This window comes from Elephas maximus, chromosome 20, assembly GCF_024166365.1.
Source record: "Elephas maximus indicus isolate mEleMax1 chromosome 20, mEleMax1 primary haplotype, whole genome shotgun sequence".
Classification (NCBI taxonomy): Eukaryota; Metazoa; Chordata; class Mammalia; order Proboscidea; family Elephantidae; genus Elephas; species Elephas maximus.
The window spans coordinates 54,584,946-54,610,894 of NC_064838.1; the positions used below are offsets into that span (position 1 = coordinate 54,584,946).

Sequence of the window (25,949 nt, forward strand, 5' to 3'; positions counted from 1 at the left end):
GTAGGGAACAAGCAAGCGAGCTCCCTGTCACTGAGGTCTGCAAACAGAAGCTGCCAAGAGAGGTCCTGCCAACAAGGCTGTGATTTGGTGGTTACAGGGTCTCAGCCGGCCAGGGACCCCCTGCCACCTGGAAGCCATGGAGGTGGCATAACCGAAATCCCAGACTCTGGGCATCCCGGTGGGATCCTGCCTGTTTCTAGACTCTGGGCAGGAGGGGTGAGGCAGACACACCCACCCGAAACTGCCTTTGGGGAAGTGCTGGCAGCTTCCTCTTCCTGGAGCCTGTGGGTTATGGGGCCAGCCCACTGAAGGGGTCTTCATTCCTCACCCTGCTTAGGGATGTGCACAGTAGGAACTCAGGACAAGCTGGACCTGCCCTGTGGCCTGTGGCGAGCCCCCTGGCTGTCCTAGCTGTCCCAGATAGCTAGTAGCAGCTGTTGCTTCTCCAGTCCTGCTGGGGTGCTGCCCTCAGCTCTGCTGGATGTCCTATCACTGTCCTTTATGGTCTAGTTTAGGTGGTGCTGGGCCCGTGAGAGCAGGGACGAGGCATACCTCTTCTGGTGACCATGAGACCCTAGCCAGGCAGCAATATCCCCTGCCCCCAAAACAGACTTTCTTGGAAGGAGCCCTGGGTTCTGAGGTGTGAAGGAACCAGCATGCTGGCAATGTCCCTCGCTGGTGATCGTGGATAGTTCCTGGTCCCTCTGGGCATCACTTGACTCAGCTGCAAAGCAAGGAGTTTCTCCAGCTCTGACCCTTGATTTTCTTGCTGACCCTTCCCCAAACCCACCCTCTCAGTTCCACCTGCTTACCTTTGCATGTACTGTTCCCTGTTCCTGGAATGCCCTTCCTCATTGCTCTTCTCCCTCTGTTGTTGTCGTCATGTGTCATTGAGTCCGTTCCAACTCATAATGACCCTATAGGACAGAGCAGAACTTCCCCATAGGGTTTCCTTGGCTGAAATCTTCATGGGAACAGAACACCAGGTCTCTTACCCTTATTTTCTCTCTTAGTCCTAACCTCAGCCATCCAGCGGGTTAGGCCCATTTTATGGGTGAGAAAACTGAGGCACAGGGAGTTTCTGATACTTGTCCAGAGTCATGCATCTGGCAAGTTTGCAGACTGATCCCTAGAGTTCTTGCTGCCAACAGCCACTCTACCATCTCTTGTGTAGTCCAGAGCAGTGTGTATGGGCTTTATCCTCAGGGCACTGGGGAGCCATGGAAGATTTGTGAGCAAGGGAGTGATGTAATTTGTTTCAGCAGGATCCTCTTTGCTGCCATGTGGTGGATAGATTGTAAACCAAAAAAACCAAACCCAGTGCTGTCGAGTCGATCCCGGCTCATAGCGACCCTATAGGACAGAGTAGAACTGCCCCACAGAGTTTCCAAGGAGCACCTAGAGGATTCAAACTGCCGACCCTTTGGTTAGCAGCCGTAGCACTTAACCACTACACTACCAGGGTTTCCAGATAGATTGTAGGGGAAACAAAAGAGCCAGGGAGGAGGCCGGAGGAGGCCTATAATGGGGGACAGTGGGGACAGAGAACGGGGACAAACTTGAGGGTGAATTGAGGAGAGGAAGAGGCTGACAGGATGTAAGGGTGGGGAGAGGGGTTCGTGGCTCTGGCTGGTGGGAGGGGTCATGAAGGGGTATAGGGCCCAGGAGCAGGGCCCAGTTGGGGGGTGGGACGTACCCAGTACTGGACAACATGGGTTTGAGGTGTCCAAGGTGTCTGGGGGAGGCTTCTGAACAATGGTGGACATGGACTGGCAGTCAGGTGAAAGGTCAGTCTAGAGATGTCCGGGTGGGGTTCTGAGTCCCTGGAGTGAGAGGTGTGTGACTGGAGTGCTAAGCAGAGGTGTAGCCAAAGCCCTGGGGACCTCATGGAGGTGGAAAGGTGCACCCATTGGGGTGAGGGGGTGTTGCTGGACTCCCTGGGATGAGCACATGGCTGGAAGGGGGTGGCTGGCTGGTGCCAAGGTGCTGGGAGATCCAGGGACCAGCATGGCCACAAGACCAGGACATTCCCCTCAGTGGCCCCACCCTGCCCCGCCGTTTCCGTTGATTGGGGTCTGTGTCTCTCCCACCTCCGGAGAGCTGGGCCTCCAAGAGGCTGACAGGTTCTCCCTGTTGCCCGGCAACTGTGAGAGCTGTTGGCTGTTGCTAGGAGCAGGCTGGGGAGGCCTGAGGAGAGAGGATCGGCTCTCAGGCATGGGGCGGGGCTAGCAGGGAAGGGGCCCGCCTTGGAGCTGGGTTTGTGGTCTGTGTGTAGACAGGCTGTGTTCTTGGCTGTCTGTACCCATCTTTATAGTGTGTTCCGTGGACTCAAGGCACGTTGGAGGCTGGGCCTGGGTGTGAATGTATAGGGCATACTTTGGGCTGGGTCTGTGTCCAGGTTTACATTAGAACATATCCCTGGGTGGGCCATGTTTGTTGCTTGCCTGGGGCAGGGCCTGCTTGAGCTTTGACTCTTGGCAGGAGGGAGTTGTTGGGGAACCACTGGAGGGCCTACAGTCCAATGCCTCCTGAAACAAAGGAGCCGTTCAAATAGTGATGCACAGGCACTCGGGGGTAGGGGACAGCCTGAGGACTGGGAGCTGGAACAAGGAATGTGCTAGGGTGGGGAGGAGGGGGTTGGTGATCAGTAGGGGTTTGGGGTGGCCAGCTCCCCCATGTGACTTTATGGACGTTCCCTCTCTCAGAACCCAGGCATCCCAGGCTTATGGCACTGAGGCCACACAGGACACCTTCCTGGGTAACCCTGGCAGACCCTTCAAATGACCAATCCAGGTCAGGGCTGTGGGCTCCTCCTGAGCAGAATCAGAAAGGCAGAAATGTTCAGCTAGAAACATTGTTGTTCCCTCCCACCTTTGCCCAGAGTGGATGCGGACAGGCCATGCGGCTGCCACCACCACCCAGTGGGGACAGGCCATGGGAGGATAGGCCTTGGGGTTGTGGCCATGGTCAGAGGTGGACAGACTATGGAAAGGATAGGCCATAAGATCGTGGCCACGTAGGTTTCCAGAAGTACTATGGCAGCTGTCTCTCTCCCTTGAGTCCTGGTTGCCATGTCCAAGGCTGGAGTCCAGAATGGCTGCCTGCAGGAGGACACCTCCCGGCAGATCAAAGAAGGATGGATAAGCTTTGGGTGAATAGAGGAAGGCACCTTTGCTGAGGGAGACAGCCTGGACAAAGGTGTAAAGGTAATTGACTTTATTTTCTTTCCTTTTTTTTTTTTTCCTGCAACTCAAGAAAGAGGCAAACCTGCCTTAAGATTGAGAAAACCGTAGTTCAGGGAGGCTCCAGGGTTCCTTAGATCCTAAAGAAGTTTATTGGATTCAATAACTTTAGCAAGTGACGAAGTCACGCCTCCTCCACTCCACTCACCCAACTCGCAAAAGCCCGGAGGGCGGGTTCCTGCCCAGCCCGCGAGATGCACCGGATTCCCACCCTCGGGCTACTAGATCCGCCCGCCCCGCCTTCGGGCCTCAGAGCTCCTGGCGCTCGGTTCCGAACCCATCCGGGGCCTCGCCCCGCCGGCAGCCCGCCGGGAGCCCAGTCGTGGACTGGGCTCTACCTTTAGTGCTGTTCTTCGGCGCGGCTCCGCCTCCAGCCCAGGCCTGAGCCTGGGCTGCGCCTAGCTTCGCCCTTCCCTCTGCCCTCGAGCCAATCACTGGCCCCAGGTCTCCTCTGGCCCCGCCTCCGGACCCGCCCCGGCCCAGTCCCGGGCCCGTCTCGTCCCGGCCCCACCCCCGGCCCGCCCCGCCGTCGGTGCGCCGCGGCCGAGAAGGCGCAGCCCGCAGACGCTCGGAACTGCCGACCCGAGAGCTGCCCGCAGAGGGCCGGCGGCGGGAGCGGAGTGGGTCGGGCGGGGCCGAGCCGGGCCGGGGGCCGTGTGGGGGCCGGACGGCGGCCAGGCCGGGCGGACAGCGGGATGGGCTGCACCGTGAGCGCCGAGGACAAGGCGGCGGCCGAGCGCTCCAAGATGATCGACAAGAATCTGCGGGAAGACGGCGAGAAGGCGGCGCGGGAGGTGAAGTTGCTGCTGCTGGGTGAGGCCGCGCCCCACGTTGGAACCCCCGATTCCCACTCAGTTCCCCAGACAAGGACTTCAAACTCCCAGACAAGGGCTTCGAGCCCCTCGGCCCGGCCTGAAACCCTAGCCCGGACTCCCAAATAAGGGTCTGAAACTCTGGGTCTGCCTAGACCTCTGAGGGTAGCCCAGACTCTATATCAGACCCTCCAACTAATCCTAGACCCCCAAATCCCAAACCCAGGCACTAGTCGGATAACATCAGCTGTCCAGAACCCTTCTTGACCATTCACTCTTGCTGACCAACCTCTCATACCCCCAGAGCCTCGGCCTTGTCGTTTCATCCTTCCAGAACCCCACCCAGCCCTACCCTCAAGCTTTACCTGTTTTCCCCACCTGCTCCCCCATATTTCTATTGAGCATGAGCATCCCCAGACCTTCCCAGGCGCCCATCCACTCCTTTCCGATCTGTGTCCCATTTCTACTCTAGACTCTATATCCTCCACCTGTACCCTCCAACCCCAAGGGACCTCTCAAGTGAGAGCCCGTAACTGCTCATGGGCCCTCTTCAGCCAGAACTCCCAAATGTGCAGAGGCCCCTGGTCTCCGACCCTCAAGTCCCCTTTTGCAGGCATCACTACTGCAGTGCTCTGCTTCCCCTCCCCTAAATCCCCTCCCACTCAGTGGCCTTCCCCAGGTTCCTCCACCTCCCCTGCACCAGGTAGGCTGGGCTGAAAGGAGGGAGCCCAGGGGCTAGGGACCACCCAGGCTGGGTTAGGCAAACCCCCAAGGAACTGGAGCAAGGCCCCCAAGGGCCAGGCTCAGACAGGGGCCAGTCCTCAAGCCTCCCGGAAGGTTCCGCTTGCTATATGTTTTCAAGTTTCTAAGCCTCATCCCGGCCGGCGAGGGGGGAGGCCAGGGAGGGATGCCTGGGTGTCTGGGGAATGGGGGGGGGGTGTGCGTAGTAAGGATTGAGACCGCCTCCAAGGCCAGGGAAGATGGTGGCTGCTCGAGGAGTGGGGGGAAGTGGAAGTGGTGAGACAGCCGACATATTGCTGCCCCTGCGGGCAGGCCAAGGAAATCTGCTGACGATGATGGGCTTCCCAAAGCTGCACTTCAGGGCCGAAGGGCTGGGACTCAGCCTCTGGGAGAGAGTGACCCTGTTGGATCTTGGGGCCCTGTAAGGGGAGTGTAGTGGACCAGCTGAATGAGGAGCTGGGGGCTGCTGAGGGTAGGCCAGGATGTCTCTGATCATCTGAACCAGCCTTTTGCCGAGATGTGGGCCCAGTGTGCATCCCTGTCTAACCTGCCACGGGGGCAGGTGTGGGGCCCAGCGGTTTCGTGCTTTCAGGGTAGGGGGTTAAGGAGGCCCCTGCAGTGGCGTTGGAGGCTGGACAGTGTGTGTGTGGCGGGGGTGTGGCCCCTTAGCCCCAGTCGCCTTGGGGTCCCCAGGCTATGAAAACCTGGGATTTTCAGGCAGTGCTTGTGGCTGAGAGACAGTGTGTCTGTCCATCATAGGCCCATCTGTTGACTGTCCCTGAGGGCCCAGCCTCGGGGGCACGGCCCCGAGGTTTCAAAATGGCATCCGCTCCGTTGCCGCCGCGGGGAGGAAGAGAAGGGGCGGGAAGGGGCGGCGGCCCAGCCTCCTGGGCTGCTTTGCGTTGGGCGCTTGCCTCTTCCTGTCTCTGCTGCTGCGAGTGCGGCCGCAGTGAGTGGGTGTCGACGCAGTGAAATGCCCGTCTCTTCTGCCTGCCGGGCCTGGGGAGGATGCTTCCGGTACTGCTGCCTCCCAGTGCCCAGACCAGAGCCTCTAGCCAGCTTCTTCCTGGGTTGATTGTGGTCATTATGGTGGCTGAGAAGACTGCTGGGCTGGGTCATGGTGCGGTGGGGGGCGAAGAGGGGGAGCAGAGTACAGGGCTCCTTGCCTGTTCTGTCCTGACCCCGGAAGGGCCCCCCATCCTGCCGACCTTGTCCCTTGAAGCCCAGCTGTGCTTTTGGGGCAGGCCAGGTGGGACCCAGCAACACCTCCCACATTGGGATGTTAGCAGTCAGGGGTACAGGGGCCAGCTTAGCACTTTTTAGCCTGGGGAATCCAACCCAGCATCCTGCACCTTAGGCCTTTGCTTCCTCTGTGAAATGGGCTTTCTGGGCTTGAGCCAGAGGAGTGCCATAGAAGTGCCTGGGCCCAGGTCAGGGAAAATAGGGCCTCATGAAGGTTCTTGTTGAGGGTGTGAAGTGGGAGCTAGAAGGACCCTGCAGAGGGTGCTCTGTAAGGGTCTGGGAGACCAAGCTCTACCTGAAATTGAGGACCTGATCTGCCACGACTGCCTGGGGAGGAGTCACCACTGAGCCTTCCCTATCCAGGTACAAGATGGTAATGGGTGCCCAGTTGTGGCAAGTTCAGACTACTGGGCACCTGTCCCACATAGCGGAAGAGACTGTCCAGGCAACGGGACTCAGGCTGGGCATTTGCCAGCCTTCCCTCCCAGCCAGAGCCCGCCTGCTGCCCCACCCACATACTGGCTCTATCCTGTCCTGGGTAGCCCTGCCAGCAGGCATATACAGTCACTGTCACTGGGGCAGAGGCAGATGTGGTACACACTGGCAAGAGGATTTTCCCTGACAGCTTGGTCGGGGGAGCAGAGGAGTTGATACCAGCCCTATTCCAGAGATTCTCCCACCCCCCACCCAGTTCAACTTGCCTGACCAGCAAGGTCCAGATGCAATTTGGGGTCTTGAGCTAGACAATTGAGGGAAAGAAAACAAAAGCTAGCAGCCTTGCAGAGGAAGAAGAGACAATGCCAATCATGAAGGTTTTAGGCTGTAAATATAAAAGCTGTCTTTTGCCCCTGGGCCTTTGCACCCGTTCTTCCCTTCACTTGGCAAGCTTTCCCTGTTTCCTTTTAACTTAGGGCCACTTGATTGTTCTTTATGGCTTGGTTGCGGGATCACATCCCAGGGAACCCTTCTTGATCTCCCTCCTCCACTGAGGCTGGGTGCAGCACCTCCTCTGGCACCCAGCTCTGGTACTTCGACCATCAGAGCTTGGTATCTGCCTGGGTTGCAGCTGCCTCTCCCTTGAGATGGCAAGAGCAGGGCTGGGTCCTATTCATTTCTGTGCCCAACATGGAACCTGGTACCTATTGGGTGCTTCTCGTCTGTTTATTGGATGAAGGAAGTAGCCTCTGAACTTGGTTTTGAGGATGGGAAGATAGAAGAGTAAGAAGGTGGGCACTGAGCCACAGTCTGGTATACATGGGCAGGTGGCAAGGACTCAATATAGGGCCCTTGGGACCAGGATTCTGGGGGAGACTGAGGAAAAGTTCTTCAGGCGGTATCCCCTTGGCCCCACCACAGGCTATGTCTGCACCTTAGGGGCAGCCCTTATCGCCCTGTGTAGAACTCTTGCTGGCACTGGGCACAGCACACAGTAGGGGCTCCACCTCTTCAGATGGGAGAATGGCTTTGCGTTTTTCCTTGCAGCTCAGACTCTTTGGGGACTGCTGCAGGGCTGCTATTTTCTGCTACTACATGGAGCCTGAGCTGGCTGGTCTAACCATCCTGTGTATGGCTGCTAGGAGCCTGGCGTCTCCCAGTCTTCCTAGGCCCTTTGCAAGACTGCTACTGCCAGCCCAGCTCAGGCCATGCCCCCCGGGGGATTGTGAGAGCTGGCTCCCCACAGGAAGGCCTCCAACAGCCTGGGATTCATTGGTTGTCTTGGTTCGTGTTTGGTGCTAGGGCCAGCGGATTAGCCCAGCTCTACTGGGCACACAGTAGATACCCAAAGGGAGGGGGCAGTGTGTGCTGCTATCTGGCTGTCTCAGGAGGCTAGTGGTGCTTGTTGAAGGTTGGGCTCCCTGGAGGAGGGGTCCTGTAGGTGCCAGGGTCAGGGACTGGGGGCAGAAGGACTGGCTTAGCAAAGGTGATGAGGCTGGACAGCCTGGCCTAGGTTCCCAAACCTAGGGTGGGCGTTTCCTGGCCTGAGGGAAGAGGACTCACTTTCTCTGGACCAGCCCTTGGTCACGCAAACCTGAGTTTGAATCCTACCTCCACCTAGTGCACTGGCTGAGAGAGCTAGCGTCAGGTGAACCCCTGGCAAGAGTTCTGCTCTCCATCCATAACCTGGGGACAGGGGTGCTGGCCCACAGCCTTGGGTGTTGTGGGGACTGTACACTTGGAGAGTCCTCCCCTACGACTAAAGCCTGGAGGTGTGAAATCGTAAGGGGGCCTCTGCTCACAACTGCCCAGCTGAGAGTTTGTCTCTCCAACCAAGAGGTGGCCTGGCAACAGTATGGGTGCCATGGGGGCCCTGGGAAACCTCTTCTCCCACCCTCAAGAAACTGCTTGCAGCAACTGGGGTAACTGAGGCCAATTGGGGCCAGCTGGGGTGACAGACTGTCGTGGGGATTTTAGTCCTAATTTCTGGGGGCCGAGCAGCCTTCACAGCGACCTGGGGTTGGGGATGTGGCGTGGCCTTGGGTGCCAGGTGGGTTGGTACCCAGGCAGCCCCCAGGCTTGGTGTTCTCCCTCACCCCTTTCACATAGAGGCTGGAGCTCATTAGCACTTGAATGGGGGTGGGGTGGCTTGGGCCTCTGGATTCTTCAGTCTCTTCTTCCCACCCCTCCCCCAGGCTGGGCAAATGCTTTGTCTTCAAGAGGCAGCAGGCAGGCTCCCACAATAGGGGGTGAGTGGTGGTGGGAGGGGTTGAAGCCATTTCTGACTGCCTCTGCCTGTGGCCTGCCCAGTCCCTCTGGATTCAGCCCCACCCCCAGTTACCCCGGTGTCCGCAGAGCAGTTTGAGAAGTCCTACCTCTCGGGTAGGAGTGAGAGTTGAGACCTGCAAGAAATACCCCAGAGCAGGGAAACCTGGTGAATAAGGTGGCTTTGCAGAGGAAGTGACAGTGGAGCTCAGCTGAGGGCATCCCAGGGATGGGGAACCTCCAGATAGGGCAGAGCAGATGATGAAGCCTCATAAATGAGTGGCTACCATGGCTGGAGGGTGGTAATCAAGGTAGCTAGGGGCACAGGGCCTCCACCTCGGGTCCTGAGGCAGCGTTGAGCTACCCACTGTGTTTGAGCTGGGGTCTAGGCATGATCAGGGAGCCCCTTGAGCCTGGGCAGCCTGTCAGAGTGGTGGCCCTGGGCTGGCCTGAACCACAGGGTCGCTGGGTAGCATCACTGGTGTCCCAGGCCTTCGAATGTTTGACCAACAAGTGACAGCAGGCAGTGCTGGGGTTGGGACCCGATCAAATCCCAGTGACATCCCTAGGCCTCCCCCACTGTGGGGGTTGGCACTTGCGGCTGCTTGGGCCACAAGCAGGCATACTGACCTGTATACCCTGCTTTTGACCCTATCCTGGGTGTGCCTCTCTCTCGGTCTCTGTCTTTAAAAGCCACCCATTCTCTTGACAGGAACAAGGATGGAGGAGACTGTGTCTGCCTGAGCTCTTTGCTACTGAGGGACCAGGGCCTCCCCCAACTGCATCCCCAGCAGAAAAAAAAGGATAAGACAATTTGATCCAGAACCAGAGTGCTGCCTCCCGGGCCCCTGTGTACTCTGAGGGAAGCAGGACTGGCAGATGGGGGCAGGGCACAGGCCAGGCACCTGCCTCATATTCCCAGCGCCCCTGGGCAGGAATGCCAACCTAGGGGATTCAGTTCAACAGGTTTTGGGCAAGTCCTGCCTAAGAATGTCCTGCAGGGTGCCTGGGGGAGGGCCTTTTGATAGTTGCCCTGGTACCTAATCCCCTCAGGCAGCCCCTCCCTCAGCCACAGGTACATGGTGGAGTTCCCTCTGCCCCGCCCTGCGCCGCCCCGCCCAGCACAGCTCAGCCCCTCAAGCCTAGAACTCTTGTTTTTACTAAACCCCAATCCTACCACCACCTCACTGCTGCTACTTGGAGCTGTGGGCAATCTTGGTGGTTTGGGAGGAACAATCTCCCTGTAATGATCGAACATTTGCTGCTTGTGGCCTTTGGAGTTGGTCTTCTGTGTGTACTCAAAAGAAACTGACTTAGAAGGGCATGCCGGTTGAGTTTGAGCAAAGGCTTGAAGGTGAGATTACTACTAGGCTTGCTGGGAGAAGGTGTCCTCGTGGCTTGAACCATTCCGAGGTCACCAAGACTGCTGCAGCCTCAAGATATGCAGAAGGATTTCGATGACAGCACCTACTGTGTGCTGGGCAGGGAGGGGGCAGTGAGTTCTGCACGGCAGGGCTGGGCCTGGGCCTGGGCCTCTCGGGGAAGTGGTGTCCACACCAGAGGAAAAGGAGGAAGCAGCTGGGAGAGGAGGAGCCCAAAAGAGGAAGAAGCCAGAGGGCTGCACAGTGTTAGGGGGATGAGCCCAAGCCCCGCCCCCCCCGCCCATCTCAGGCTTCTGTCAGCTAGAGAGTCTAGAAGGTAAACCACACCTGCTCACCTACATACCCCTGTGGGCTGCCCTACTGGGAGTCCCTGGGTTAAGGTCAGTCCAGGCAGCCCTGTTCTTTGTCCTGCCCCAGCAGCCACTGGACCCAGGATCCCAGAAAAGGTGGCGCCTCTGAAAAGGATTCCAGGCTCCTCCTTTGGCCGCAGGAAGTGGTGGCTGGGAGAGGGACATCAGTGGGAGGGTGAGCAGGAAGGCAGAGGACTGCTCTTAGATTCCTGAGCAGCCATTGCCCTCCCGGCCCAGAAGGCCGGCCACAGGCTGAGATGAATGCCCGGAAATGGAGCAGCAGCCCCGGGATTAGCTCACTCTGGATTTCCCCTGCTTGGGGGTGGACAGAGGGGCCCTTGGCTCAGGCCAAGGATCCCCCCCTACCCCGGCCACTACCCGGTGCCCACACTGGGCCTCGGTTTCCCCTCTGGTGATAACAGTGACTGCCTCTGATTAAATGTTGACTATTGTGCAGGACTGGACTAGGGCCAGCAGGGTCTTGTCTCTTATAATCCTGTGAGGCTGTTAACTGCATTACATCTGTTTTACTGATGGAGAAACTGAGGTTTGAGGACATTATTTGACCTACCCAATCTCGAGGGCACTGGGTTTTTGGTTGTACCCAATAAGTGGAGACACCAGGATATGACCCAGGTAGTGATCCTGGGCACCTGCCCCCTGATTACTGTGGCCCCTTGGGAGTTTGTACCTGGCTGGCAGGAATTGATCAGTCAGGACTGCAGGCAGAAGCTGGGGCAGGTGGTACCCATGCTGGTATGCCTAGGGGCCCTGCCTTTGGGGGCTCCAAGTCCTCTTTAGGAACTTGAAGGGGACTCTCTGCCGTGGAGGGTGGAACCCGAGTTTACACATCGAAATCTGCCGTGCAGCCATGGGTGACCTCACCTTACATGCAGCTTTCTCCCTTTTATTCCCAGCTCATGTCCCTTCACAGTAAAGTTCATGTCATAAGCATTGTAGCACTTCACTTTCTCCCTAACATTATGCTTGTTCCTCCCCAAACCCCCAGCTGGCCCTGGTGCCAGACTTGGGAGTACTTAGGCCAGGCCTAAGGAAGGCCCAGAGGCTGTGGAAGTCCAGGGTGGGGACCCATGAGCCAGGTCCTGAGTCTGAGAGTTGTCCAGATAGAGTGGAGGGGAAGAGTGTTGCAGCAGAGGGCTCACTCTGTGGGCAAGGCTGGCAGATGCGTGCATGGTGCTCTGTGGAGGCTGAGTGTGGCCGCTGTGTGGCCTGGTGGTGGCATGGTAGATGGTGAGACTGCTTCCTCATGCTCCATGGCCTCAGAATCTGAGTTTTGTGGCCTGGTGGGGCCCTGCCCTTTCCACAGAGGCTCCCAGGGGTCCTGTTCTGTGTTATCAGGCCAGTTCTAGAAGGCTGAGGGGACTGAGAGAGACTTAAAAGAGCCTGAGCAGCCTTGGGGAGGTATCCAGGCCTCTCAGGGCCATGAAGTCATGCACAGAGCAGACACCATGCATCCTCATGGCCACCCAAGACCTCAAGTCCCAGAAGGCCCAATCGCCCACCTCCCACACTGTGTGACCTCAGGCTACCCACTTCCCTCTGTGTGCCCAATGCTGGAACCTGTGGTGTCATGATTCTCAGCATGGTCCTGTGGCCTTTAGACACACAGACACCTCTTGGCTTGGCCTGGGCCCTGGAGCAGTTTGGGGAGTGGGTAAGGACCCAAGTGAGGGCTGCTCGGGGCAGGCCTTGGGGTTGGTATACTCCCTTAAGGGCTACACTTCACAGATGGAAACGCTGACGCTGAAGCACTGGGCACTTCACCCAGGGTCCACCACAATGATTCAGAAGAGAGGTGGAGGCTGTTTGAGGCCCTTGAGAACAGAAAGGGATTCCTCAAATGAAAAAGTTTCCAGGAAGAGAGGTATGCCAAATGGCCAGGATCCCCTGACCTGGGCCCCAGCTCTAGAACCTCCTGGCTCCTGTAGTGTGTAAGACCTGCAGCCTGAGGGTCTCAGGGCCTTTTCTTCCTCAGCCTAGCCTTCATCATCCAGGGCCTCAGTTTCTCTCTACAGTGGACAGGGCCCCACTAAGGGAGACACAGCGCTGACCAGGAAAGCCCCCTCCGTGTCTGGGCAAGGACCCCAGGTCTCAGATTCTCCTGCACGGAGGGCTCTGACTCTGCAGTAGCAGACCAGGCCCTGGTTGCTAGTGCTTACCTGACAGGTGGGGGCAGCCCTGAGGCCAAGGCCATTGGGACCCCCTGGAAGCCACTGGAGACAGCCCAAGTGATGGCAACTGGAGAGAAGGAGGTGCAGAGTTTGTTGGGGCATCTAGTGCTGCATGTATGGGTAGGGGTGTCACACAGGGTGTCTCCCTGCCCCCCACAGTGCCAAGTTCTGGTTGAGCCTCCTCAGAGAAGGGAGTGTGGGGGCCAAAGAGCAGCACCTGGAGGAAGGAAGAGACGCCAGGGGTGGGGCTTGGAGGGCCTTTGTGTCTGGCGGGGGTGCACCCCCACTTTCCCATTGTTCTCATTTGTTTGGGGTCTGGCAGGCCTAGAGGCTTCCAAGACTCGGGAGGGGTGGGTGAATGAAGGTACCGCCACCTTCTCCAGCTGCCTCAAGCTGAAGCTGCTTTGCGGAAACAAAAATGCTCCCCAGCACTGCCCAGCCCCCACCTCCTCCTGTGCGTCTCTGGCAGCCGGGCTCCCCCTGGTGGTGATGGGGGCTGGGACCTTGTGGCTGCAGGGGAGGGGCGGGGTAACGGGAGCCGGCAACTGCAGGCTGGAGACGTGGCACCTTCCTGGGATGGGAGTCAGGGGGTGGTATCCAGACTGCCTTTGGGGTGGGCTTCCCAGGGCTCCCCCCTATGCCCCACTAGGGTGGACCTTGGGTTTGTGGCAATGTGGGCGGGCTTGGTGCTGTGGGTTTTAGCTGGGCTGCTGCCCAAGTCTCCTGAACAACAGTGGGTGGCCCCCACTGTGGTCCCAACAACTCTGCTTGTAAGAATCTCTGCCCTCAGGCCTGCCACGTCAGCTGACTTCTCTCCCAGCCCCATGTGTTCCAGGGGGGCCCACGGGCATGGGGGCTTTCTGTAGGGAGGGATTTTATCCAGCTTGCCCAGCCTTCTGAGTGTGCAGTCAGTGAGCAGTGTCTGTGGTGAGGCTCCTGGGTAGGATGAGGCCCCAGCTACCTGGAGCTGTATGGAAGGGAAGTGACGAACTCAGGGCAAAAAGTCAGCAGAGAAACTAAGTAGCTGACTCCTGACCCAAGGCCCAGCAGGGAACTACCATTGCTCTGAGTCAGCCTGTTAGCCGCTGTTATCGTTCTTCATCTGCTCTTTGTCTGAAAGTCTTCAGAAGCTCTGTTTTAAATGAGTTGACCACAGCAGTTCCCTCTGCAGGGTATGGTTGCAGTGACCAGCACAGCATTACTCTGCGGGCTGCAGGAAGTGAGAAGTTTGGGAAAGCCAGTGTTCCTCCAAAGTGTAGAAGAATCATGATGATAACTTTTATCTGAATACTTACCATGTGCCTGGCACCCTGAGAAGAGCTTTCTGTTTATTCCTCACCTCTCTCCTAGGAGGAGGTAACGGTGTTCCATTTCAGGTGAGGTGCCAGGGTGGGTACCGAAAGGGGGCTGAAGCTCTTGGAGATCTCAGGAAGGATCAGGGTGGTCACCAGGACTGTGGCAGGTCTGGATCTCCCTGGGGCAGAGAATCTGAAAGTGAGAGATGGGCTGGCTGACTTCTTGGGGCCTGCTGGGCCTGCTGAACCTGCGGCCCAGCTGCCTCTGCAGAGAGGAGAGTGAGACCAGAGAGGACAGCAGCAGCATGTCAGGGTGTGAACCACGACAAAGCCTCATCTGGGAGGGAGAGGGCCTGAGAGGGACAGACAGCAGTGACTTGAATGTTGGCGCCTGGGATAAGCATCAAGCGACAGAAGCTGTGTCCCCTCGTCTCCTGCTACAGAGTCCCTGCTAGCCTTGCTTGGATGGCAGGCAGTACTGTCTCCCTTCTCCCCATCTGTTCCCCCAGCACTGGAGCTCAGCGCTCCTGGGGTGGAAGCAAATGTAACAGAGCAGCAACTGCTGCCCGCAGATCACAGTGATTACTGCCCGCCCGCTGTGGGCCCAGCAGCTGCGCCGTGGGGCAAGAGCTGCGGAGGTTTCTTCCTTGATGGGGAAAGGTGTGGCTCTGGTCAATGCCAGGAGCTTCTGTGGGCTTCTCTGCTCTCACCTAGGTGGAGATGGAGGGCCTGGTGAGACCCTCTGTAGACAGGGGGTTGACTGCCGCTGCCGTCTATTACCAGGCACCTCTACCCGGTCAGTGCCTTTGTGACAGTCTGGAGCCAGCTGGCAAAGCTGGCTGGGGGGAGCTGGATGTCCAGGACCAGCAGGGTGTGAGCAAACTCTGAGCCATTGCCAGCTGATCTGGTAGGGGCCCCAATGGAAGAGGGGCCCAGCTGGAGGAGTAAACAGTGAGGTTGCTGCCCTACAGCTCCGGGGGCACCCAGCCCCACCCATCTTACCTAGGCATGATGCCCGGCCCTGCCCGGCTCTGCCCCCTCGTCTCCTGCTCTGACATAGCTGCCCCTGGGCCATGACCCTGACTCTGTCCTGGTGTTCCAGGCTAGGCCTGCTTCCTGCATGGCTGCCGGCACCACACCCTTGTCCTGCCACTTACTTCTTCCCGCCTGAGTCACAGCTACTGGAAGCACAAAGGGACCGCCCTAAGTCCAGGAATGGAGGCTCCATGGCCTTGGTTTGCCCACCTGTCAAATGGGATTCTTTCTGCAGTGACCCCTGCTAAGAGAATATCCTCTTAGCTGTTAGAATTTGAAAGGTTTTAGGAGGGGAGACTGAGACTCAGAGGGAACAGAGCCCACAGTTACACGGGAGCACATGTGTCTTGGCCCCAGCCCAGCTGGCCCAGGTGCTGCCCGCCTCAGTGTCTGCCAGGCCTGGTGCAGCTAGGAAAATCATATGCAAAGCAAGTTTGCACTCTCATCCCCATTGCTGGGCAGGGGTGCGGGGTGGCTCACATTACCTTCCGAGAGAGTGGTGGTCAAAGTGCCAGGTACCCTCTCCACCTCCAGTAGCCAGACAGGGAAACTGATGTCTCAGGTGGGCAAGGGTCCCAAAGTCACACTAGAGGAGGTGACCCCACCGTAGACTTCAGGTCCACTGTGCTCTGGGCAGCTGCCCTCTCTGAGTCTGGCTAGGGATGGCATGATCTGACCCAACATTTCAAGTCCTTGGCCCCCACTCCCCTACCTGGGCCCCCAACCCTGCCTGAGACTCTCGCTCCTGGTTTTTCCTCTTCTCCTGGATGCACTCCCTTCCTCCTCATTTGTGGGAGCAAGAAGAGAGAAAGCCAGCAGGCTGGCCGTCACACAGCCCTAGGGCTCAGCCCGGCTACTGCTGCTCTCCCTGCCCCACCCCAATGGATATTTTGTGCCCAGTTGATGGCCCCAGTGACTTGGCATCACTTCCAAGCTTTTCTAGGCCATCTTCGCATCCCACTTGGCAGGTAGGGGAGTTAGTGTGAGGGGTTCTGGCTGTGCCTTTGCCATGTCCGGCCCGATAGAAGGGAGGGGTTGCTGCCATTTGACCACAGCCCATGCCCAGGGGAACACGTTGGGCCTGATCCCCCAAGTGCCACAGGAGATGGACCAACAAAGGGAATCACTGCCCAGAGTCTGGACATTTGTACCATGCCCAAGCATCCTGGAGAACAGGCTGGGGGCAACCAGAAGCCCCGTGATTCCAGCCACCTGGTGGTGGTCATAAGGAAGGCCCAGTCCCTGCTCCTCGGGTAGGCTGTGTGTGTGAGAACAGCTGGGTGGCTCCTGTGGGGCTGGCCTCAAGTCTCTGGCCAAGGCTTCTGAACTCAACCAGGGCAGTGGGGATCCATGGTGGGTGGTAGAGCTTGTGGGGGCCACAGCTGTACTTCGGTTTCTGCTGGTAACATGTAGGTCTCTCAGGGGCTTGGTCCATGCAGGCGGGGGCCTTGATAAGGTCTGCCACCCCATTCTGGTGCCTCCTGCTGCTTGGAGGGCACTGCAAAGACTGGGACCGGAGACTGCCCAGGGAGGCAGGGAGTGAGCCCAGTGACAGGTGCTGCCGGGGCCCAAGGACTGTGTGTCCAGGAGTAGCACGAGGCACTTAGGACAGCACTTGGGGGCACTACATGGCGGGCAAGGTGGGCCACCCACAGAGGGGACTGTCACTGTGTGACTTCAACCTCTCAATGCCTCAGTTTCCTCACTTGTTAGGTGGGGGTGAGAATAGAACCAGCCTCTCAGGATCTCTTTGGGATTAAAATGATTTAGCGAATGTGAGAGGTGTAGCACAGCTTCTGGCCCATACCTATTGCTCTCGAGTCGATTCTGACTCATAGTGAGCGACCCTATACCACTGTTGGTAGCTTTGCTGTTACTAGTTTTGCTGGTTTTATCTTTGTCGCTCGTGTTAGTCAGTTAGCCGCTTTCTCCCTGAGGTTGTCTATACTAGCTCTGAGGGGTTCTGGGGTGGGGCCAGAGTCCTCAAGTGTGACCTCCCTGCAGGCCCTGCCCCCACCCTGCTGAGCTGCTCAGAGGGATACATGTGAATGGGGTGGGTATGCCCAGCAAAGGGAACAGCATGGGCAAGGCCTGAAGGTGGCAAGAGGCACTACCTAGCAGGTGTAGGTGTGACTGGTAGCACTGGGGCAGGAGGAGGGGAAACAGCCAGGGCACGGGCTGGGAGGGAGAGCGAGCCCCAGCTGAAGTCCTTTGTACCTGGAGCTCAGGACAGGCAGTAATGAGTAAGAAAAGTGAGGCCCTGCCCCCATCCCTGGCACCTCCCAGGCTGGGGAGGTGGGTTGGCCCTCTTGATCTTCATACTTTGCTGCACAGGCTCCCTGGGGAATGCAGTTTCCTGGGCTGCACTTCTTGAGATGTGTCTGGAGTGGGACCTGGGAATCTGCTTTTTAACACCCAAGGCATTGTCCTGCAGTGCCTGACCCACATTTTGAGAAGGGCTGCGTGGGTCAGGCATTGTGGTCCCACGTGCCCTTCTGCTCTTCTGAATCCTAGTTGTGTGATCTTGGGCCAAGACTTTACTTTTGTGAGCTTCAGTGTCCTCATCTGTAAAATGGGAGCAAAAACAGTATCTGCCTGTGGGGCTGCTGTGACAATCACAGGAGAGAATGCCAGCACTGGGCAAGGAGAAGTATGGGGTGGGGACTGCCAGACCAGGATGAGGGGTATGAGAGTGAGGCCTGAAGCGGCTTGAGTCAACAGAGGGCTGTGTGTGTGTGCTGTGTGTATGTGACACCGTGTGTCTCCCAGGGCCTGGTCTCCATCTGCTCTGGACAGACCTGGGCCCAGCCCCTGGTTGCCAGGATCATCCATGAGGGCCGTGCCTTGGGTCACGTCCTCCTGGAGTCAAGAGTGTGATGCTGTGCCTCAGCTTAGAATACAGGGAGGAAAGGGGCTGCTGCCCTGCTGGGGTATGCAGGGTTCCTTCCCACCTCTGTGCCCAGGGCACCGTCTGCCAAGTACCGGCTGCACGGTGTGGTGAGCCTGCGTATGGGGACAGCAGGATGGCTCCTGTGGGGCTGGCCTGAAGTCTCCAGCCAAGGCTCCTGAACTCAACCAGGATGGTTGGGAGCCATAGTGGGCAGTGGAGCTTGTGGGAGGGAAAGGCCTGGGGAGAGTCCATCACAGGGTGCAGGTGGTCCAGGTTGTGTTGAGCATAGTACCCTGCTAACCACACCCCTGGTAGCCCCACTGGTCACTAGGCCAGCTGGTACCATCTCACCTGATGGGGAGGGTGAGTTCTGCCTCCATTGCCATAGGGGACTGAACCACTGGTTGTTCACTTGGGTTGCCTAGCTGGGCCTACTCCTGACGACCTGTGCCTTCTATTCCAGGTGCTGGGGAGTCAGGGAAGAGCACCATTGTCAAGCAGATGAAGTAAGTGCTGTGTATGGGAGTCATCCCCTAGACCTTGATTCCCCTGTTCTCCCTTCCCCCAGCAGGCAGATTTGGCTGCCTCCAATATAGTCTTGGCCAGGCCCAGGAGCTTCTCGGAGGCAGTCATCCACCCTCAGATCCCAGTGGGCCAGGGACAGTTTCTCCCTCTACGAATCAGGTCCCTGCACACCCCAGCAGCCTCAGGTGGCCGTCTGGGGTCCCTGCACCCTGTGAACCCTAACCCCTAACCCTTGGCTGCCAGGATCATCCATGAGGATGGCTACTCAGAGGAGGAATGCCGGCAGTACCGGGCAGTGGTCTACAGCAACACCATTCAGTCTATCATGGCCATCGTCAAGGCCATGAACAACCTGCAGATTAACTTTTCTGACTCCTCCCGAGAGGTATGTGGACACCTCCCATCCCCTCCCACCTTCCAAAAGACTTCATGGCAAATCTTATCTTGTCTTGAAGGATCCAGGAATACCCCAGCCTGGGCCCCATCCCAGAGGTTTCCCTGTCTCTGATAGGTGGGGTGGGGGTGTGCTTCTGTGGCTGGCTGACCATCCACCTGCTGTGCCCAGGACGATGCCAGGCAGCTGTTTGCACTGTCTTGCACGGCTGAGGAGCAGGGCGTGCTTCCAGAGGACCTGTCCAGCGTCATCCGGAGGCTCTGGGCTGACCATGGTGTACAGGCCTGCTTTGGCCGCTCAAGGGAGTACCAGCTCAATGATTCAGCTGCCTAGTGAGTATCCATGGGTCTGGGCAGAGTGAGGGGTGGGGAGAGGCTGGACCAGAGGACCTGTGCACCCCTGGAAAGATCCTGCTGGTTTATGAGGTTGATGACTGTCGACCACAGCGTTGGTATTTTTGGTTGGAGGGGGCATGGTATGGAAAGGCCAGGAGTGACAGGCAGGATGGCTTGTACTACACATTCCTCCAGGCCGATTGAGTCTTACCTATCCTTAGAGATATTCATTCTGAAGGACATTTGCAGCCACCTGCTGTGTGCTAGGCCCTGTGCAAGGCTCCAGGGATACCAATAAGTGGACCAGACAAGTCCCCAAGCAGTGACTACTAGGGTGTCAGCGTCATGGTGGGGCTGGGGGAGGACCAGAGAAGGGACTGCCTCAGCTGAGCTCTGAACGGGAGTTAGCCAGAGCAGAAACGGGAAAGAGGCTTCCAGGCAGGGGCACTGAAAATGCAGAATCCGGGGGAAAGGGCTGGAGAGGAGGACAGAGGCAGGGAGAGGCTGTCTAGGAGGTGACAGGTATGCATGCAGGTCAGAGCCCTGGACCTCGGCGGCCCCAGGCCAAGCCCAGGACTCAGCTGGGGAATCATGAGGGGTTCTGGGAGTCCCAGAGGCATGGCAGTCCTGGACCCTTTGGGCTCAGCCCACAGAATTATGCTCTGAGCTCCTTCCCGGCAGCACCTGCCATGGGCCAGGCCTGATACAGGGTGCTGAGGATGCCACGGGAACAGAACAGACAGGCTGGTGGCCAGGTCAATGTCTGCCACCAGTGGGGGGCACCCATGGGCTTTGGATGTGCCATCCAGATAGGCTGCTGTCCCTGTTCTCAATCTTCCCTTTCCTACCTCTGCTTACGTCAGTCTCTGTCTGGACCACCCTTCTTGTTCCTACTGCCCATCTAAGCCTGGACCCTGGCAAGGGTAGACGGAAGGCAGGTCTTACCGGGCCATGATTTCTGAGTCCTGGCCCATCACATGGACACAGATCTCATAGAGGCTGAGCTGATCCTCCCTCACCCTCCTCATGTGGCCTGAGTGCCCTCGTGAGAGCATCCACCTTAAAGGAGCTGCAGGGTCACAGTTGTGTCGTGGGGCCTCCAGGTCTCAGTGCTGTCCCTCCCTGAGATCAGAGAGGCTCAGCTGCTGGGGCCCGGGAGGCAGGGAGGGTTTGGTCCCATCCACCATCACCACCTCAGTGCCTGGGATACTCTGTCCACCAAAAGGGTGGGGACAGAGTCACCCCACCCCACTTCCCACTCCTCTGCCACCCTGTTTCTTCATTCCCCGTTTATTGAGTACTTAGAGTATGCCTAGCGCTGTTCAGGGCTTGAGGATTTGGCAGTGAACATGGCCTTACTCTCCCAGGCAGGTTTATACTTTGACAAGATCACCCAGGGGTAGGGAGCAGATTGGAACCCCACAGGTAGCAGGGATACTCCAGTCCCTCTTCACAGCAATTCTCCAAGGCTTCAGTGGGCAGGTTAGGGGAAGCTGGGGGGAGCCTGCCTGCTAGTGAGAAGGGGAGGCTGGTTTGGAGTCCACTAGCTGCCTAGAGGGCAGGGCACAGTATGCAGATCACAGCATGTGCGTCATAGTCCCCCATGGCCCTTCCTGTTTTTCTGTTCTGTGCCTGTGTCTCTGAGGTCATTTCCCTCTGGCCTGGCTCAGCTTGGCTTGGCTGCTGGTGGGAGCCAAGGGGTGGCCTCAGCAGCCTTGTCCCAGGATCAAGACCTCAGCACAGAGCAATGCTGGAGACCTCGACCCAGCCCCGGGGCACAAGCCAGGGTCTCCAGAGAGGCAGCAGAGCTGGTTCCAGGCCCAGCAGGGGCAGCAGTGATGCTGATTAAGGGAGCTAATAATGAGGGACCCCCCCTGCCAAGCAGGTGTCAGTGCCCTCCCTAAGGAGCCCAAATTTTACTGGCCTCTGGGCAGGGAGCCCACTGGGGCTGGCAGGCCCCAGCTTGTCCAGAGCTACATCGAGGGACTTTGCCAGGCTGCTCTGCAGTGGGTGCCATAATTGCACCGATTAGCAGCCCAAATCCCTCACTGAAGGACTAATTTTATCCCCCCTCACTCCCCTTCCCTGCAGCCCTGCCATCCTGGATTCTGTCCCAGGCCAACCTGGCTAAGGCCCTGGGTATTGGTGCCTGGCTGGCCGCCTGGCCACAGAGCCGCACCTCTTCCCAGGCCCGTTCCACAGGCAGGAGGCAAGCTGAGTCCAGGTCTCCTCATCTGAGCAATGAATGTAGTGGAGGCAAGGGTTAAAGAAGCAAGGGCCTTGCCTGGGAAATGGAAGGGTAGGAGGAAAGGGGCCTCATCCGGCTGGACTGGGGCCCAGATGAGGAGGCCTCACACTGGCCCCTGCCAGCCTACTTACCCCACCTCCACCCCAGCTACCTGAATGACCTGGAGCGCATCGCACAGAGTGACTACATCCCCACGCAGCAGGACGTGCTGCGGACCCGTGTGAAGACCACGGGCATCGTGGAGACACACTTCACCTTCAAGGACCTACACTTCAAGTGAGTGGGCATGTGAGCAGGGTCCAGAGAAAAGGTAGAGGGGCAGGGCCTGCCAGCCTTTGGGTTGACAGGAGAGACCCTCATTCTAGGGCCTGCTGGTGGCTGTGTTAGGAGGAAGGGGCTCATCTAGGATACCCCAGCCCCACTAGGGTTTCTCATGGCTGTGTGGTTGCCAGTGGGTGATTCTGGGAAAGCATGTCCTCACCACCTAGTAAACCAACGGCCAGAATCTGCTCCCTCCTGCCAGTGGCTCAGGGGCCTCTCTGGCCCAGCCCCATAAGGCTGCAGCCTGCCCTGCTGACCAGGCGCCAGATCCTGCATACCCAGACATGCCTTGGCCCAGAACCAGGGGTGAGGTGGGTGAGCGTGGGCGATTCCATGAAGGCAGCTGCCCCATTCTGAGCAGGCCTCTGTCCTCAGTCTGCTAGCCTGTGAAATGGGTCCAGGATTCTCCCCAAGGGCTCCCTTCCCTGGAGCTAAGGCAACCCCACGTCCACAGGATGTTTGATGTGGGTGGTCAGCGGTCTGAGCGGAAAAAGTGGATCCACTGCTTTGAGGGCGTCACAGCGATCATCTTCTGCGTAGCCTTGAGCGCCTATGACCTGGTGCTGGCTGAGGATGAGGAGATGGTGAGATGCCTGTGGGCTCAGGAAGCAAGACATGGCAGGCGGGGGCGGCGGCAAGGTGGGGTGGTGGCTGGTCCCTACCACCCTGTCCTGTCTCCAGAACCGCATGCATGAAAGCATGAAGCTGTTTGACAGCATCTGCAACAACAAGTGGTTCACGGACACGTCCATCATCCTCTTCCTCAACAAGAAGGACCTGTTCGAGGAGAAGATCACACACAGCCCCCTGACCATCTGCTTCCCTGAATACACAGGTGTGGGGGTGGGACCTCTGGGGAGGGGCAGTGCCTGTCCCCAGTGTGGCTCGTGGGCGCCCCCCCCCCCGACAGAAGGGTGACCACGAGATGCTCTTTCAGAGGCTGGCACCTCTCTATGGGTGGGCATCCTCATTCACACACTTAGGGCTTATTACATATGCTTGCGCCTATGGGGGCCCTTCATGACACCCTCAGGCTTGTGCCCCTGTACATGGGCACACAGGCATTCTCCTTCACACTCAGGCCTGTGTGTGCACTCACATTGTCATCCTGTGCACGTACACGCACACATTATATGCTTGTCTATTCACATGTACAGAACCTTGCTGTACATGCGGAACAGAGGGGCCCGCCTGCCACACATGTGGCTCAAAGCCTTGCCATTTTGTGTCCCACAGGGGCCAACAAGTACGACGAGGCAGCCAGCTATATCCAGAGCAAGTTTGAGGACCTGAACAAGCGCAAGGACACCAAGGAGATCTACACACACTTCACTTGTGCCACCGACACCAAGAACGTGCAGTTTGTGTTTGATGCCGTCACCGACGTCATCATCAAGAACAACCTGAAGGACTGCGGCCTCTTCTGAGGGGCAGCGGGGCCTGGCAGGATGGTGAGCCAGAGTGGGGTCAGGCTGGGGAAGGACCAAGTAGGGCCAGTGAGCCCAGAGGGTCGGGGTGGGAGACAGGAGAGGGACCAGATGGGGGTGGTGAACCTGGAGAGGTGACACGCACAGTAGGAGATCAGAGAGCAAGGAAGGGAGCCCAGCGTGGTAAATCAGGAGAGCACTAAGGAAGTATTTAGGTAGGCCTGGGCTGGGTTCAGAAACCCTGGTGGCATAGTGGTTAAGTGCCGTGGCTGCTAACCAAAAGGTCGGCAGTTCAGATTCACCAGGTGCTCCTTGGAAACTCTATGGGGCAGTTCTACTCTAACCTATAGGGTTGCTATGAGTTGGAATCGACTCGGTGGCAACGGGTTTGTTTTTTTTTTGGTGGGAGGTGGCTGGGTTCTACCCTGTGATCCAGACAGGGACCTGGCTATGCCCTGGGACAGGACTAGAGGGCTGCCCCAACCTTCCTCAGAAAAACCCCACTCCTTACCCACTGGGCCATGGGCCTAGTCTGCAAGAGGCTGCATGCCAGGGGCCCAGCCGCCTGCCCCTCAGTACAATCAGCCCTGTGCTTATCCTGAATTGTCTTTCTCTCAGATCTATCTGAGGGTCCTGGGTTGAGGCTGGCCCCACTGGCCCTGGCGGAGATGGGAGTGATTCTGCCAGTGTTTGACCCGCCTCCCCCACGTAACCCAGCAACAGAAACTGGCTCCTGGGCGGTGACTGTGTCCCTGGTAACGGGTGGTGGGGAAAAGGAGAGGGTCATTGTCTAGGCAGGCTAGCAAGGTGGGAGGAGAGGCCCACCGCACTGGCTATCCCCCACCCATGCCCTGACTGTCCCCCCACCTCCAGGGCCACCGCCGACTCTGCTCCCCCTAACCCCTGAGGAAGATGGGGGCAAGAGGACCACGCTCCCTACCTGTGCCCCCTGGCCGCTTCTCCCTTCTTTTCTCTTTCTGTTCTTGGCTCTCCCTGCCCCCTCCCTCAGCTCCAAAGACTTGGGGGAGGAGTTGCCACAGGCCTCCCTAATTGAAGCCGGCCTTGCCTGAGGTGCCGGGAATGGCCACGGTACCCCTTTCCTGGGCATTTGTTCTGGTTTTTAACCATTGTCTTATTCTGTGATGGGGGGCGGTGGGAGCATACACTTGAGTCTCCCAAGGCCTGTGGCTGGAGGGGTACCCACTTCTCCAGCCTGGGACCCCTGGCTTTGTCCAACACCAGCCCCTGACCCAGCCCAAGTCCAAATGTTTACAGGGAGCCTCCTGTCCACCCCACCCCACCCCCCAACCGCTTGGAGGCCCCAAAGGAAAAAAGCACAAGAATCGTGAGACGCCACCATTCCCGGAGACCACAGTCCACCTGCTCATTCTCGTAGCTTTTTTAAAAAATGAAAGTAAAGGGGGGGGAAAAAAAACCTAAAAAATTTTTAGAGAAAAACTATTTAAAACTGTCAGGTCCTGACCAGCGCCTGCCCGCTCCCCCTCCTCCAGTGATTCCGTGCCTTGAGTGTGCCTTGAGTGTGTCTGTGTGTTTACACCCATCCTTCTGCTGGCTGTCCCCCTGTGGGGCAGCACCCCTGCCTTGCCCTCCACAGAATTGGGTTCCAAGGGCTGTTCCAGACAACTGCCAACATCACTGAGGGCCCCGCCCAGTGGCCCTGGGCCCTGGCTCCATTAACCTAAATGTAGCTCCTTAGCGCTAACCTAGGAACCGCCGCTGCCTGCTGAGGGGCCAGGCCCCTCATGCCCTCACCCCAGGCCCGGGTCCTTCAGCGTTGAACACTTCCTTGCTTTTTTCACATGTTTTATGGAATTGTTCACCTGGTTTGAAATAATAAAATGTAGAAAGAAAAAAAGATACCAAGAACTGATTGGTGCTCTTCTCTCCCAGCAGCAGAGACTGGGTTAAGATGTGCCAAGGTGATCTGGACCTGAATCCTCACCTGTGGCAGGGCCCTGGGTGCTCAGCTCTCCAGGTTATGCTTGCACCCAGCGCTCCGAGCTTCTGTTTTCCCATTCGGACTAGGCAGCTCACGTGTTGAGACCTGTGTCTCTCCCCCTGCTTCCTGGCACCTCTGCAGCTCTAGGACAGTCTTCAGGCCTGACTAGGGCAACTGGGCACAGTTCCTAAGAGGCTGTTTTCCTACGGGGCCCTTCCTCAGTGGGAGCAGGAGGGTTGTCCGGTGTAGAAGGAACACACGACCAAAGGCCCAGAGACTGTGAGCTGCTTGTGCTGCAGCTCCTGGCACACCCTCCCTTTGCCCTATCTGAGATGTTGCCCAGAACTGAAGCCCCTTGGACTTGACTAAACAGAAAGCAGGAAACAGGAGGAGCCTTGAGGCATGTTTGGTCTCTGTCAGAGTGCTGCCCTCGGAACTGGGATTGGGGAAGGGGGGGCTGTCATACAGCCACACTAGGGCGTGAGAACTGGAGGGCCAGGGGTCTAAGAATGTGGAGGGTTCGATGAGGCTATGGGAAGTGCAGCTCGTTGTTGGAGAAGGGAATGGCAGGTGGCAGGGCCCGAGGTGCCAGTGGGGTGACCACTGAGTGCCAGGCAAGTGCCATGGACCTTCTCCCATGGGCACTGGGGGACAGTGGCGATTTGAAGAGGACCCTGTCAAACAAACGTCAAGCCCCGACTGGGCGGTGCTCCAAGGCCAGCTCCTCCGCAACCCGCCGCCAGGGGGCGCGGCAGCCCGCGCTTGGTCCCGCGGGCCGGTCACGGAGGCTGACGTCACCGGGTCCCTTGGAGGCCGCGGGGCACAAAAGCAGCTTTGTGGGGCGGCGGCGGCTCCGCG

General features: G+C 58.1%; 1 protein-coding gene across 2 annotated transcripts; it reads left to right on the forward strand.

The window, feature by feature from the left end:
- Nucleotides 1–3,816: 3,816 nt before the first annotated feature.
- On the forward strand, nt 3,817–24,552 carry GNAI2 (G protein subunit alpha i2). Of its 2 annotated transcripts, none has more exons than XM_049862457.1 (9): nt 3,817–4,055; nt 18,345–18,387; nt 18,650–18,791; nt 18,972–19,132; nt 21,531–21,659; nt 22,159–22,288; nt 22,386–22,539; nt 22,941–23,155; nt 23,750–23,998. In XM_049862457.1, the coding sequence occupies exons 1-8, from the start codon at nt 3,938–3,940 to the stop codon at nt 23,129–23,131; spliced, it is 1,068 nt and encodes a 355-aa protein (XP_049718414.1). In that variant the 5' UTR covers nt 3,817–3,937; the 3' UTR covers nt 23,132–23,155; nt 23,750–23,998. The 2 variants fall into 2 exon arrangements, with proteins under 2 accessions (XP_049718414.1, XP_049718413.1); XM_049862456.1 differs by lacking the exon at nt 23,750–23,998 and adding an exon at nt 24,005–24,552 and having other exon boundaries at nt 3,818–4,055.
- The last annotated feature ends 1,397 nt before the right edge of the window (nt 24,553–25,949 follow it).

Excerpts from the sequence above, each read along its gene's own strand:
- GNAI2 (XM_049862457.1), top strand. The coding sequence starts at position 3,938 with ATGGGCTGCACCGTGAGCGCCGAGGACAAGGCGGCGGCCGAGCGCTCC. Across the intron at positions 21,660-22,158 it reads TTCAAGGACCTACACTTCAA|GATGTTTGATGTGGGTGGTC; the intron begins GTGAGTGGGCAT and ends CCACGTCCACAG. Across the intron at positions 22,540-22,940 it reads CTGCTTCCCTGAATACACAG|GGGCCAACAAGTACGACGAG; the intron begins GTGTGGGGGTGG and ends TGTGTCCCACAG.